At 40.1% G+C, this 15,929-nt stretch overlaps 2 protein-coding genes and 1 long non-coding RNA gene across 8 annotated transcripts in view; 2 read left to right on the top strand and 1 right to left on the bottom strand.

Moving 5' to 3' along the window:
* The window catches only part of LOC134807922 (uncharacterized), a 49,867-nt gene that overhangs the window by 4,972 nt on the left and 28,966 nt on the right, over window positions 1–15,929 (top strand). For 2 of the 6 annotated variants that reach the window (XR_010149564.1, XR_010149561.1), the window contains exon 3: window positions 3,155–3,260. The exons of the other annotated variants lie outside the window; for them this stretch is intronic. This is a non-coding gene — a long non-coding RNA (uncharacterized LOC134807922). The remainder of the gene's footprint in view (window positions 1–3,154; window positions 3,261–15,929) is intronic. 6 annotated transcript variants of the gene reach the window in all.
* LOC469775 (olfactory receptor 2G6) lies at window positions 7,365–10,252 on the bottom strand. Its single transcript, XM_009441858.4, is given in 2 exon segments — window positions 7,365–8,517; window positions 8,520–10,252. Coding segments are annotated over 2 exon segments (945 nt in total). The 5' UTR covers window positions 9,337–10,252; the 3' UTR covers window positions 7,365–8,389.
* Window positions 14,124–15,846, top strand: LOC740716 (small ubiquitin-related modifier 3). The gene has a single exon (XM_001142787.7). It carries the CDS (start codon window positions 14,207–14,209, stop codon window positions 14,516–14,518), a length of 312 nt encoding a protein of 103 aa, XP_001142787.1. The 5' UTR covers window positions 14,124–14,206; the 3' UTR covers window positions 14,519–15,846.

Below are 15,929 nucleotides of genomic sequence, written 5' to 3'. Positions count from 1 at the left end.
ATAAATTTCCCTCTACACACTGCTTTGAATGCATCCCAGAGATTCTGGTATGTTGTGTCTTTGTTCTCGTTGGTTTCAAAGAACATCTTTATTTCTGCCTTCATTTCGTTATGTACCCAGTAGTCATTCAGGAGCAGGTTGTTCAGTTTCCATGTAGTTGTGTGGTTTTGAGTGAGATTCTTAATCCTTAGTTCTAGTTTGATTGCACTGTGGTCTGAGAGATAGTTTGTTATAATTTCTGTGCTTTTACATTTGCTGAGGAGAACTTTACTTCCTAGTAAGTGGTCAATTTTGGAATAGGTGTAGTGTGGTGCTGAAAAAAATGTATATTCTGTTGATTTGGGGTGGAGAGTTCTGTAGATGTCTATTAGGTCTGCTTGGTGCAGAGCTGAGTTCAATTCCTGGGTATCCTTGTTGACTTTCTGTCTCGTTGATCTGTCTAATGTTGACAATGGGGTGTTAAAGTCTCCCATTATTAATGTGTGGGAGTCTAAGTCTCTTTGTAGGTCACTCAGGACTTGCTTTATGAATCTGGGTGCTCCTGTATTGGGTGCATATATATTTAGGATAGTTAGCTCTTCTTGTTGAATTGATCCCTTTACCATTATGTAATGGCCTTCTTTGTCTCTTTTGATCTTTGTTGGTTTAAAGTCTGTTTTATCAGAGACTAGGATTGCAACCCCTGCCTTTTTTTGTTTTCCATTTGCTTGGTAGATCTTCCTCCATCCTTTTATTTTGAGCCTATGTGTGTCTCTGCACATGAGATGGGTTTCCTGAATACAGCACACTGATGGGTCTTGACTCTTTATCCAATTTGCCAGTCTGTGTCTTTTAATTGGAACATTTAGTCCATTTACATTTAAAGTTAATATTTTTATGTGTGAATTTGATCCTGTCATTATGGTGTCAGCTGGTTATTTTGCTCATTAGTTGATGCAGTTTCTTCCTAGTCTCGATGGTCTTTACATTTTGGCATGATTTTGCAGCACCTGGTACCGGTTGTTCCTTTCCATCTTTAGTGCTTCCTTCAGGAGCTCTTTTAGGTCAGGCCTGGTGGTGACAAAATCTCTCAGCATTTGCTTGTCTGTAAAGTATTTTATTTCTCCTTCACTTATGAAGCTTAGTTTGGCTGGATATGAAATTCTGGGTTGAAAATTCTTTTCTTTAAGAATGTTGAATATTGGCCCCCACTCTCTTCTGGTTTGTAGGGTTTCTGCCGAGAGATCTGCTGTTAGTCTGATGGGCTTCCCTTTGAGGGTAACTGGACCTTTCTCTCTGGCTGCCCTTAACATTTTTTCCTTCATTTCAACTTTGGTGAATCTGACAATTAGGTGTCTTGGAGTTGCTCTTCTCGAGGAGTATCTTTGTGGCATTCTCTATATTTCCTAAATCTGAATGTTGGCCTGCCTTGCTAGATTGGGGAAGTTCTCCTGGATAATAACCTGCAGAGTGTTTTCCAACTTGGTTCCATTCTCCCCATCACTTTCAGGTACACCAATCAGACATAGATTTGGTCTTTTCACATAGTCCCATATTTCTTGGAGGCTTTGCTCATTTCTTTTTATTCTTTTTTCTCTAAACTTCCCTTCTTCCTTCATTTCATTCATTTCATCTTCCATCACTGATACCCTTTCTTCCAGTTGATCGCATCGGCTCCTGAGGCTTCTGCATTCTTCACGTAGTTCTCGAGCCTTGGTTTTCAGCTCCATCAGCTCCTTTAAGCACTTCTCTGTATTGCTTATTCTAGTTGTACATTCTTCTAAATTTTTTTCAAAGTTTTCAACTTCTTTGCCTTTGGTTTGAATGTCCTCCTGTAGCTCAGAGTAATTTGATCGTCTGACGCCTTCTCTCAGCTCGTCAAGGTCATTCTCCATCCAGCTTTGTTCCGTTGCTGGTGAGGAACTGCGTTCCTTTGGAGGAGGAGAGGCACTCTGCTTTTTAGAGTTTCCAGTTTTTCTGTTGTTTTTTCCCCATCTTTGTGGTTTTATCTACTTTTGGTCTTTGATGATGGTGATGTACAGATGGGTTTTTGGTGTGGATGTCCTTTCTGTTTGTTAGTTTTCCTTCTAACAGACAGGACCCTCAGCTGCAGGTCTGTTGGAGTACCCTGCCGTGTGAGGTGTCAGTGTGCCCCTGCTGGGGGGTGCCTCCCAGTTAGGCTGCTCGGGGGTCAGGGGTCAGGCAGCCACTTGAGGAGGCAGTCTGCCCCTTCTCAGATCTCCAGCTGCGTACTGGGAGAACCACTGCTCTCTTCAAAGCTGTCAGACAGGGACATTTAAGTCTTCAGAGGTTACTGCTGTCTTTTTGTTTGTCTGTGCCCTGCCCTCAGAGGTGGAGCCTACAGAGTCAGGCAGGCCTCCTTGAGCTGTGGTGGGCTCCACCCAGTTTGAGCTTCGTGGCTGCTTTGTTTACCTAAGCAAGCCTGGGCAATGGCGGGCACCCCTCCCCCAGCCTCGCTGCCACCTTGCAGTTTGATCTCAGACTGCTGTGCTAGCAATCAGTGAGACTCTGTGGGCGTAAGACCCTCCGAGCCAGGTGCAGGATATAATCTCGTGGTATGCCGTTTTTTAAGCCCGTCGGAAAAGCGCGGTATTTGGGTGGGAGTGACCCAATTTTCCAGGTGCCGTCCGTCACTCCTTTCTTTGACTAGGAAAGGGAACTCCCTGACCCCTTGTGCTTCCCCAGTGAGGCAATGCCTCGCCCTGCTTTGGCTCGCGCATGGTGCTCGCACCCACTGACCTGTGCCCACTGTCTGGCACTCCCTAGTGAGACGAACCCGGTACCTCAGATGGAAATGCAGAAATCACCCGTCTTCTGCGTCGCTCACGCTGGGAGCTGTAGACCAGAGCTGTTCCTATTCGGCCATCTTTGCCACATTTTCTTAATCCACTTTATCATTGCTGGACATTTGGGTTGGTTCCAGGTCTTTGCTATTGTGAATAGTGCTGCAATAAACATACATGTGCATGTGTCTTTATAGCAGCATGATTTATAATCCTTTGGGTATATACCCAGTAATGGGATGGCTGGGTCAAATGGTATTTCTAGTTCTAGATCCCTGAGGAATCACCACACTGTTTTCCACAATGGTTGAACCAGTTTACAGTCCCACCAACAGTGTAAAAATGTTCCTATTTCTCCACTTCCTCTCCAGCACCTGTTTGCTCAATGAAATAAAGGAGGATACAAACAAATGGAAGAACATTCCATGCTCATGGATAGGAGGAAGAAATATCGTGAAAATGGCCATACTGCCCAAGGTAATTTATAGATTCAATGCCATCCCCATCAAGCTACCAATGACTTTCTTCACAGAATTGGAAAAAACTACTTTAAAGTTCATATGGAACCAAAAAAGAGCCTGCATTGCCAAGTCAATCCTAAGCCAAAAGAACAAAGCTGGAGGCATCACGCTACCTGACTTCAAACTATACTACAAGGCTACAGTAACCAAAACAGCATGGCACTGGTACCAAAACAGAGAGATAGATCAATGGAACAGAACAGAGCCCTCAGAAATAATACCACACATCTTCAACTATGTGATCTTTGACAAACCTGACAAAACAAGAAATGGGGAAAGGATTCCCTATTTAACAAATGGTGCTGGGAAAACTGGCTAGCCATATGTAGAAAGCTGAAACTGGAGACCTTCCTTACATCTTATACAAAAATTAATTCAAGATGGATTAAAGACTTAAATGTTAGACCTAAAACCATAAAAACCCTAGAAGAAAACCTAGGCAATACCATTCAGGACATAGGCATGGATAAGGACTTCATGTCTAAAACAACAAAGCAATGGCAACAAAAGCCAAAATTGACAAATGGGATCTAATTAAACTAAAGAGCTTCTGCACAGCAAAAGAAACTACCATCAGAGTGTACAGGCAACCTACAGAATGGGAGAAAATTTTTGCAATCTACTCATCTGACAAAGGGATAATATCCAGAATCTACAAAGAACTCAAACAAATTTACAAGAAAAAAAACCCCATCAAAAAGTGGGCAAAGGATATGAACAGACACTTCTCAAAAGAAGGTATTTATGCAGCCAACAGACACATGAAAAAATGCTCATTATCACTGGCCATCAGAGAAATGCAAATCAAAACCACAATGAGATATCATCTCACACCAGTTAGAATGGCGATCATTAAATAGTTTCTATTGAGATCAGGTTAAGGTGAACAGAGAGCTCTGGGCATATTTCAAATGTTTATTTTCTCCTCTCTCTCCCAAAGCAAAAGGGAATTTCTCTCTACTTTCCACAGTGAGAAGCTGTTGAGACTCCTGAAGGTAAGAATCATGAGTATAGGGAGGATTTCCTAAGACTGGGGCTCAACATTGTTTTTATTTGTCAAGTTAGTTCACACGAGCTTCCAGCAATTGATAAATTCAACTTTAAGTGTCCCTATGGTACCAGCCCCTGCTGCTGATTACTGTTCCAGGACATTTATTGAAGAAACTCTCCTTTCCCCAGTGTATGTTCTTGGCACCTTTTGTCAAAAATCAGTTGGCTGTAAATACATGAATCTATTTCTAGGTTCTCCATTCTGTTCTATTGGCCCATGTGTCTGTTTTTATGCCAATACCAGGTTGTTTTGGTAACTATAACTTTGTAGTATATTTTGAAGTCTAGTAATGTGATGGCTCCAGCTTTTTTCCTCTTTTTGCTCAGGATAGCTTTGGCCATTCTGTGTTGCTTTTATTATAAGACCCTTGTTTATTTTTCTTGGTACGTTTATTTTCCCTGTCTGATCATTCATACTCAAATGAGACCAAAGTGATAACATATACATTTTTTTCTTTTTTTTTTTGAGATGGAGTCTTGCTCTGTTGCCCAGGCTGGAGTACAGTGGCGCGATCTTGGCTCACTGCAACCTCTGCCTCCTAGGTTCAAGCAATTCTCCTGCCTCAGCCTCCTGAGTAACTGGGATTATAGGCACGCACCACCATGCCTGGCTAATTTTTTTATTTTTTTTAGGAGACATGGGGTTTCACCATGCTGGCCAGGCTTATCTTGAACTCCTGACCTCATGATCCACCCGACTCAGCCTCCCAAAGTGCTATGATTACAGGTGTGAGCCACTGTGCCCTGCCTAAGGTTAATATTTTTATGTGTGAATTTGATCTTGTCATCGTGATGCTAGCTGGTTATTTTGCACATTAGGTAATGCAGTTTCTTCATAGTATCATTGGTCTTTATATTTTGGTATTTTTTTGTAGTAGCTGGTACCTGTCTTTTTACTGACCATTTGGGTTAGGGTTTAAACAGTAAGTGCCTCCCATTTTTCTTCTCTGAGCTCTGGTCCTATATGGTTTTTGTTTTTCATGAATTCATTAATATTTATGTTATGTAAAATCCTTTTATTTTTTCTTAAAAATATATCTTTTAAAAAAAATTCATGGTGTTTGGAGTGGTGGAACCATACACTTATTACAGCATTCTCATTGTATAGTTTTTAAATAATTGCAATACTGAATGGTCATTTAACTAAGTGATACAGTTTTTTTCTTGGCGCATCCTTTGAAAACGTGTTCTGCAGATCAAGCTAGTAATGTGTGCAAATTGACTGATGTGTTCCTGTTTTAGATTTACTAATTGTATTTATAAAATACATTATAAGTACATAATTATAAACATATTCACAAACAAAAGTATGCTCAATGTAGGTATTTAAAAAAGAGAAACTACTCATGTTATTCAATTATAGGGAAGATTTTTAATAAATGGTGGATATGTTTATAGATTAATCAGAAAAATGCTCACATTATAAATAAAAATAGTATGAAATTATACATGTATGATGATTATAAAAGCAGTATAAACATATCCATATCATAGGAAAGCTCTAAATTCAAGAAAGTAGTAACAGCATTTTATTTTCAAATGTGTTCTCATTTTCATCTGCAGTTAAGTAGTTTTTTTAGGTTGCTTTGCATATGTTATATCATCTATTATTTTCTGGTTTCCTTTTGGGTGCAAATAACTATTATCTGCTTATTGCTGAAATTAGCATCTTTAGCTATATTATTCTATATTTTTATTCTGAATTATGTTTGAATTTATTGTATACAGTAATAATTTGATTTTATTTTCGGTGGGATTTTTATTCCATATTACCTTAAATGGATGTGAGTTTGTCTTTGAAAATGGTTGCTTCACAATTCATATGTAGTTTTTTCTACATATTGTGTTCATATCATTGCTTTACACCTGGTTGTCTTTTCACTTGTAGCTATTTCTTTCCTTTAAATGCCACATCTTTTGCCCTGGGGCCATATTCTATGTAAATTGATTGAGACTCTGACACAGGTACATTCTTCCCTATGCTGTGTTGCTCGGGTTATCAGGAATAATGCATTTGTACATGTGAGGCTTCCTGTAGAACTTCTTCTCTACTTGCATATTGTAAATAAAAGCATGTGCTCCTCAGCATGTTCTGCTCAGTTCCCAACTCTCCTTTCCATTACTGAAGGAGGAAAATCACATAAGAATATCCTAGAAGACAATATTTCCCTCTTGTTTTTGTTAAATTGGATATTCATTATTTTGTTTGCTAAAAGTATATTGAAGAGGTGCCAGCTGGACATGGTATTTGTGAAGAGGCAGCCTGAGTCATTAGTGAATTCTCCTGATGCTGTTTTGTTCTTGTGTGTGCAGCCATTTTGCCTTTAGTCCAGGCTTTGGTAGGAGAGGCAGGTCCAAACGTTATCCTTAACATTTGTAGACAGGCTACAATATTCTCACACCAGGATGAATTATTATAAATCTGAATGTTGGAAGGCTGAGGCAGAGGGATTACTTTAACCCAGGAGGTCGAGGCTGCAGTGAGCCATGATTGAGCCACTGCACTCCAGCCTGGGCAACAGAGCAAGACCCTGGCCAAAAAAGAAAAGTCTAAATCACTTGAAAATTCCACTTCCACCCCAGATTCTGCCTGCATTTTACTCTTCATTTGCATTGATGTTTTCATGCTTTTTTCATGTGTATCATAATGAGAATATGAAGTAAAATTATAACCACAGATTAAATCACTTTTTTCTATAATTGCACAGTTTTCTTAAAATACTTGAGGTTGACGAATTGATGAAGTTCAATCGTTTTGGGAAAAGAAAGTGAGAAAAAGGCTGAGACAGACAAAGATACACAGAGAGATAGAGACAGAGAATTAAATCAAAGTGAAAGTTTGGTCAAATATAAGAATACATTTATTAAAATGCTTCTAAATATTTCATTTTTTTTGCTGTTTTGGAAACCAAACAAACATATAACTATGATCATTAACATGAGACAGTGTGTGGGATTCATATTTCAAATTTTTGAAGTATAAAATTACATAAATAACTTTGTTTTCCAGAGTTTAAGGCCAAAAACAATAACTTATTTTATGAATTTTGTATAAATATGTTAAAACACATTTTAGTATATGGCAATTTTACTCAACTTTTAAACACTTCAATAAAAAAGGGAATTAACCATATATGAATCAATCTCCTTAATGCAAGTTTGCTTATTTGATTCCTTTAATAAAATATTAGTCATTATTTGCATCCCACAATTCTGTGGAACCAAAGCATCACAACTGTTAATATTTGTGTTTCTCGTGTTGTAAATAAGCCAATAGAGTGGGATGGTTCCATTCTCTGGTTAAAAGTGACATATTCTGGGAAAATGGTCATGTATTTTTTCAGTCTGTTATATACATTGCTTTGCCTAGTTAGAGATATATGTATACATATATCTCAAATGTGAAATGTAGAAATGGTAGTGTGGATCAAGTGCTATGGAAACATATGAAACAATTCTGCACAAGGATGAGAAGGATGGTGTTTCAGGACAGCTAGTGAGTGCAGGTGACATTTCAGCTGAGTTTTGAAGCATTAGTAGAAGTCTATCAGATGGGCTGGCACATTAGAAGGAAATAATGGATACTACATGAACCTTGATGGCAGGTGGATGAAGGACAAACATTTTTTTCCAGATAGAACATAGGGTCTTGGATTGACAGGAGGAATGTCTGGGAGGATGAACCCTCATGCTGCCTTGGTGTGGTTCTCTTCTTTAGAATTCCAGGTGTTTCCCAGTCCCTGTGGTCTTGGGATTGACAAGAGGAATGTCTGGGGAGGATGAACCCTCACACTGCCTTGAGGTGTTTCCCTTCTTTAGAATTCCAGGTGTTTCCTAGTCCCTGTGGTCTTGGGATTGACAAGAGGAATGTCTGGGGAGGATGAACCCTCACGCTGCCTTGAGGTGTTTCCCTTCTTTAGAATTCCAGTGTTTCCTAGTCCCTGTGGCTTTGGGATTGACAAGAGGAATGTCTGGGGAGGATGAACCCTCACGCTGCCTTGAGGTGTTTCCCTTGTTTAGAATTCCAGGTGTTTCCTAGTCCTTGTGGCTTTGTCCAGCAGCACTTCCCAGTATCAGGGTCCTCAAGGCCCCTTTCACATCTTTGTTTCTCAGAGTGTAGATAATGGGGTTTAAAAGTGGGGTGACTATGGTATAGAAAAGAGAAACTTTCCCTGGTTTTTGGATCTACTATTGGCCGGTTGAAGGTACATGAATATGATGGTCCCATAGAAAATGATGACCACAACCAGGTGAGACGAACAGGTCCCAAAGGCCTTTTGGCGGCCCGCAGCTGATTTTATCCTTAACACAGCTTGGGTGATAAAGCCATAGGAGACTAAGATGAGTAACACCGGGACAATTAGAAAGACTACACTGGCCACAAAGAGTTCTGCCTCGTTGAAAGTCGTATCCACACAGGCCAGTTTGATGAGCACTGGCACCTCACAGAAAATATGATCCAGTGTGCGATGACCACAGAGGGGCAGCTGCACAGTGAGGGAGCACTGAGTTAGGGAGGTGAGGAGGCCACTGAGCCATGCTCCACCGGCCAGAGACGCACAGAACCTGGGGTGCATAATGGCTGTGTAGTGCAGTGGCCAGCAGACAGCAGCATAGCGGTCATAAGCCATGACGGCCAAGAGAATACACTCAGACGAGCCCAACCCCATGGCCACGTAGAGCTGGGCTACACAGCCACCGTAGCTCATGGTTTTGTCTTTCTTATTCATGGTAACCAGCAACTGTGGGGCAACACTGGTGGTAAAGCAGATGTCCACACACGAGAGGTTGCTGAGGAAGAAGTACATTGGAGTGTGGAGTCTGGAGTCCAGACGACATACTAGTATGATGGCAGTGTTCCCCAGAAGGCTCAAGACGTAGAAGTACAAAATGATGGCAAAAAGAAACCTCTCTAGCTGAGGCTGATCTCAAAATCCCAGGAGAAGAAATTCCTTTTCAGAGCTGTTGTTGGTTTCCTCCATTTTTCCTGCAGCTTCAGGACTCTTCAGCTTCAAATACTAAGTGATTAATATTTGGGGATAGAAAGTAATGAGGTCAAGAATGGTAATCCACAGTCGTTTACAGTATAATTATCTTCCTTATATATCACCTAAAACATGTTGTGAAGACCTATAGAACTTTCCTCAACGTAAATCCATGGGCGGGAAATGCCACTTCCTTCTATTTTTATTGAATAAAGTTTTACTCAAACAACAAAAGTATTGTATTAACATTTGTTTTATTTGATATTTGTATTTATTCACGCTTTGCTTATTCTTGTACTTTGCCCATTTTTACACCGATATATTTATATGTTCAAATGATGTATTTATGCAGGTAAAGCAACTGACCCAATGTCCTTTTGATGCAAATATTTTGTTATATGTATACAAATATATATATTTTTTGAGATGGAGTCTCGTTCTGTCGCCTGGACTAGAGTGCAGTGCCGTGATCTCTGTTCCCTTCAACCTCTGCTTCCCGGGTTCAAGTAATTCTCTTGCCTCAGCCTCAAGAGTAGCTGAGACTACAGGCATGTGCCACCACTCCCAGCTAATTGTTGTATTTTCTTTTTTTTTTTTTTTTTAGATGGAATTTCACTCTGTCTCCCAGGGTGGAGTGCAGTGGCACAATCTCTGCTCACTGCAAACTCCACCTCCCGCGTTTAAGCAATTCTCCTGCCTTAGCCTCCCAAGTAGCTGGGATTACAGGCACAGGCCCCATGCCCAGCTAATTTTTGTGTGTATATATATATATTTTATATATATATATATATATATTTTTTTTTTAGTAGAGATGGGGTTTCACCATGTTGGCCAGGCTGGTCTGGAACTCCTGACCTCAGGTGACCTACCTACCTCGGCCTCCCAAAGTGCTGGGATTACAGGTGTGAGCCACTGTGCCCGGCCTAATTTTTGTAATTTTAGTACAAATGGTGTTTCACCATGTTGGCTAGGGTGCTCTTGAACAACTGACCTCAAGTGATCCACCTGACTCAGCCTCCCAAAGTGCTGGGGTTACAGGCATGAGTCACTGTGCCCGACCTCTATACAAATCTTGACTAATATTCACAAGCTACTATCAAAGTGATATTGTCAAATGCCAAGTCAAAATAAAAGGGAGAATTTGTAAAATGAAATGTGTGTACATGTTACTCTATAAGAGTTGTCTAAGTAGAATTATATTGAAAGCCAAAGCAAACTTTTTTTTAAATTATACTTTAAGTTCTAGGGTACATGTGCAGAACGTGCACATTACATAGGTATACACATGCCATGGTGGTTTCCTGCAGCCATCAAATTGTCATCTACGTTAGGTATTTCTCCTAATGCTATCCCTCCTTCCTAGCCCCCCAACCCACCAACAGGCCCTGGTGTGTGATGTTCCCCTCCCTGTGTCCATGTGTTCTTATTGTTCAACTCCCATTTATGAATGAGAACATGCGATGTTTGCTTTTCTGTTCTTGTGTTAGTTTGCTGAAAATGATGGTTTCCACCTTCATCCATGTCCCTGCAAAGGACATGAATGCATCCTTTTCTATGGCTGCATAGTATTCCATGGTGTATATGTGCCACACTTTCTTTATCCAGTCTATTATTGATGGGCATTTAGGTTGATTCCAAGTCTTTGCTGTTGTGAATAGTGCCACAATAAACATATGTGTCCATGTGACTTTATAGAATGATTTATAATCCTTTGGATATATATGCCACACTGCCCAAAGTAAGTTATAGATTCAATGCTATCCCCGTCAAGCTAGCTTGACCTTCACAGAATTAGAAAAAACTACTTTAAATTTCATATGGAACCAAAAAAAGGCCATATAGCCAAGACAATCCTAAGCAAAAAGGACAAAGCTGGAGGCATCACACTACCTGACTTCAAACTATACTACAAGGCTACAGTAACCAAAACAGCATGGTACCTGTACCAAAACAGATATATAGACCAATGGAACAGAACAGAGGCCTCAGAAATAACACCACACATCTACAACCATCTGATCTTTGACAACACTGACAAAAACAAGCAATGGGAAAAAAAATTCCCTGTTTAATAAATGGTGCTGGGAAAACTGGCTAGCCATATGCAGAAAACTGAAACTGGACCTCTTCCTTACATCTTATAAAAAATTAACTCAAGATAGATTAAAGACTTAAATGTTAGACCTAAAACAATAAAAACCCTAGAAGAAAACCTAGGCAATACCATTCAGGACATAGACGTGGGTAAAGACTTCATGACTAAAACACCAAAAGCAATGGCAACAAAAGCCAAAATTGACAAATGGGATCTAATTAAAGAGCTTCTGTGCAGCAAAGGAAACTATCATCATAGTGAACAGGCAAGCTATAGAATGGGAGAAAAATTTTGCAATCTGTCTGTCTGACAAAGGTCTAATATCCAGAATCTACAAAGAACTTAAATTTACAAGAAAAAAACAACCCCCTTAAAAATTGGGTGAAGGATATGAACAGACACTTCTCAAAAGAAGACATCCATGCAGCTAACAAACATGAAGAAAGGCACATCATCACTGGTCATCATCAGAGAAATGCAAATGAAAACCACAATGAGATACCGTCTCACACCAGTTAGAACGGCGATCATTAAAAAGTCAGGAAACAACAGATGCTGGAGAGGATGTGGAGATACAGGAACGCTTTTGCAAAATTAGTGTTTAAAAGTAAGTGAAAAAGAAGACTAAGGAAAATCACACATAGCTGCGTGTGGAGCACAAAGTGCTTCCCTACCTTCTGATCACAAAAGAAGATGCCAAATCAGGTGTTTTAGTTGTAAGTTTAGTAGCAGAGGAGAAAGAGAAACTGAACAAATATTAAGCTAATAGGTAACTTACACTCTAATTATGACTTTTGGTAACTTTCCAACACATGTTTGTGTGTGTGTGTTTGTGTGTTTGTGTACATGATGTAATTAGCAGGCAATTAGGAGATTGCCTTATTTCTGTAACTACATATAGATTTCTCTGAGGTCAGAAGTTGTGGAATTTAAGACTTTCTTTTCCTTAAGAGAATGAAACTATACAAAAACCCTCTGATCAGGAATTGTGTAAAACCATCATTATTTGAGCTAGAATTATTTCAGGGAAAGACAAAAAATAAATTTCATTCTCAAAGCACTTTGTTCATTCCCTATGTTACTATTGTTGCTAATAAGGTTAAGAATAGACAACAGTTACAATGCACAGGCTAAATAATGGATGCACCAGCTAACTAATCATGTACTGAGAAAATAGTATGATTTTAACTAATTTCCTATCAACTGTATGCAGTTACACGCATATGCATGTGTGTGTGTTTGCTGGTGTCTCTCCTCGCCTCTTCCACTACCTCTTTATCTTAGCACACACCGTTTTCTGCCTGGACCTCTGTGAGAGACTTCTAACCAATAACCCCTTGCAACCTTTGCCTTCCTCAAACCATTATTCACAGGCAAACAAAACAAAACTCATCAAATATATAAAGTAAGCTTCTGATGCTGGTATATATCTTTAGCTATACTATTGATCTTAATCTTTCTACTTTTATTCTTAAAATGTATACTAAGCTTTCAAGACAATGAATAATAAAAGAATGTACAAGTGACTGTTCCAATGAAATCAGGGAAAGAAAACCCGCCAACTACAGATTACATGTAAGGCAGAAAGAGACACATCAGAATTGGTGCAGAAAACCAAGATCTGAACCAGGAGACCCTGCAGGGAAGAAAAACGGGATTCAAAGTTACTGGTGGTGGCAGTGCTCAAAAATATCAGGAAACATCTTTTCCTAGATGAGGAATGTCGTCACATCAGCATGAACTTCTGTGCACAATTATGACAGACAAGGAGGCAGGAAGCAATCAAAAGAGCAAATGGAAAGACAGACCACATGGGGAGGAGGTGCTGGAGCTAACAGGGCAGCCTAATCTACACTGATCACCATGCCAGGCCCGCCCACGGTGAGGGGGTAGGATACAGAAGAGGACAGGGAGAAGACGGCAGGAATGAGTCTGACAAGGCCTGAGAAACCTGCCAAGACTCCCCAGTGCCTATAAATTCATGGAATTCACCCAGTAATAACTGAAAAAGCAAATTAAATCTTAAAAATAAGATATGGAAATTCGGTTTCCTTCCAAGAATATTCACAAAAAAATAAGTAGCTAACTTCTTAGCAGAATAAATATATCCACCCAAAAATTATTGACATGTAGCAGAATTCATGATATAGTACCATACTTAATTTACAAAGAAAAAATCACTGATAAGCAATTTTAGCAATGAGAGACCATCATGAGGCAGAGATACTAGAAAGCAGAGACTTGATAATTGACATAATTTGTCAGATAACACAAATATGTGAAATGGAAATTAGCTTGACCCAGGAAAGAATTTGAAGAAAATGATGAAAAATAAGCCAAATGGTTGCTTCATAGTTTGTGTAGCAATAAAATAATACTTAAAGTTGATAAGTAGTGAAGCATGAAGCATAAAGATAGATATAGTAATAAACTAAAAAATATTGACTAAATTTGGATGCTAAAGGAAAAAAAGAAGAGAGAGAAAGCTATCGTATTCTTACGTATGCTGGGGAATCAATAGACATTGTGTAAATGGAAAGATGACAGTGTTTAGTCTTCATAAAAATATTTCTATACTTTATAAAAGTATTGGCATAAAGGTAATAGAAAAAATATAAAAATTTTATTAAATGGAAAAAATAATAGACCACTTAATAAAAGACCTTTTTTTTAAAAAAAGAGGGAATAGGGGAGAGCGGCGGGGCCGAGAGCGTGACTCGCCCGCTCCGCGCTGCTTCCCCCGCGCCGCCTGCCCGCGCCGCTCGCGCAGCCATGTCCGAGGAGAAGCCCAAGGAGGGTGTGAAGACAGAGAATGATCACATCAACCTGAAGGTGGCCGGGCAGGACGGCTCCGTGGTGCAGTTCAAGATCAAGAGGCACACGCCGCTGAGCAAGCTGATGAAGGCCTACTGCGAGAGGCAGGGCTTGTCAATGAGGCAGATCAGATTCAGGTTCGACGGGCAGCCAATCAATGAAACTGACACTCCAGCACAGCTGGAGATGGAGGACGAGGACACCATCGACGTGTTCCAGCAGCAGACGGGAGGTGTGCCGGAGAGCAGCCTGGCAGGGCACAGTTTCTAGAGGGCCCGTCCCCAGCCCGGGCCGTCCATCCTCGCATTGCTGTTGAATGGTGAGCACGTGACCATGCCGACCACAAAGGCGTCTGCGGAAACTCGAGGACATTCACCACGATGATTTTCCTCTCTTTGATGTACTTCAAGTGCAACTCAAAACTATATCTGCAGGGATGAATCTGTAACTTAAATTGGGCCAATCAGAATTGTTATCTTTGTTCAGGTAAAATGAGTTGCAAGATATTTTGGGTACTTTTGTGTGCTCATTTGTGTTTTTCCCCCCCTCCTACAACATTTTTTTAACCCCAAAATTATAGCCTGAATGTTCGCTTTTAGTCTGGCCAGGGATCTGACTCCTGAGTTGGTTGCCTCTCCCCTGCTCACTCCAGTCACATAGAGAATTGGTGTTTCCCGCAGTGGGGATGTAGCTGTTGGACAGGTATTGGGGGCAAGGTTGGTAGGGAGGACAGACTGTCACTTGCTGTTACAGGCACAGGTGATTAAAATGCTAAATATTGCAAATTTAAGCTTTGTCAGTATATGGAAAAGTTGAAGGGAAAATACTGGAATGCTTCTTCAAAGATTAAAAAATAACCGAGTCTTTTGGTAATTTGACCCCACATGCTCTCTGGCCCTCAAGCATGTAACCTCGGGGTCTGAGGCCCAGGACCCACCCCCCTGCCACCCCTCCCACCCCACTCCCTGCTCAGTACCTGGCGTTGGTACACAGGCAAGGATTGGCACAACCAAAATTGGCCTTTTTCTCCCTCTTAATATTGAAGAAATTCCCACATTTCTCATTTGGTAATGGTGTTGTGGCCTCAGATTTCTTCTAGTATTTGCTTCTGGTGAATGATTATGGTCTATACATAAAAAAGTAAGACTAAGTATTGCTGAATTTGCAGTTACATTGTCGTGTATAAGAGCTACTTCCAAGTGTGGTTACAAATGAACCCATGGAATGATGACTTCATGTTCTTCTCGTGGGTTTGTGCCGTGCTGCTTTCCAAATATGTATTGAATTTATGCATTAGTCTGGTGATTTCAGTTCTGTGAAATATTTTGGGATCTATACCAATTAAACATTTTCATAGTTCTGCCTATTGTCCTTCCCTGAGGCTCCATTGCTGCTTGGTGGCCATTCTCCGCCTTTTTATAGTCACCTGAACGATGACCCATCGTCTCTTGCTTGCTTGAAATCTTGCTGAAATGTTCTCATTTCCTGTTTGCTGTATGGGCTCGGGTGGGATGTTTGTTGGCTCTGTTGTGTTTATTCACCAATTTGTACATTATTTGTTGTCCTTTACTACTGTAAACAGTAAATATAGTTTGGTATTCTGTCAAAAATAAAAAATAAAAAATAAATAAAAAAAGAGGGAATATAACATAAAACAAAATGTGAGAAAATGCAATTAAAC

Source organism: Pan troglodytes, chromosome 1 (genome assembly GCF_028858775.2).
Source record: "Pan troglodytes isolate AG18354 chromosome 1, NHGRI_mPanTro3-v2.0_pri, whole genome shotgun sequence".
NCBI classification, from domain to species: Eukaryota; Metazoa; Chordata; class Mammalia; order Primates; family Hominidae; genus Pan; species Pan troglodytes.
Note: the sequence above shows the minus strand (reverse complement) of the source record. Positions and strands in the feature narration are given on the sequence as shown.

Excerpts from the sequence above, each read along its gene's own strand:
- LOC740716 (XM_001142787.7), top strand. The coding sequence starts at position 14,207 with ATGTCCGAGGAGAAGCCCAAGGAGGGTGTGAAGACAGAGAATGATCAC.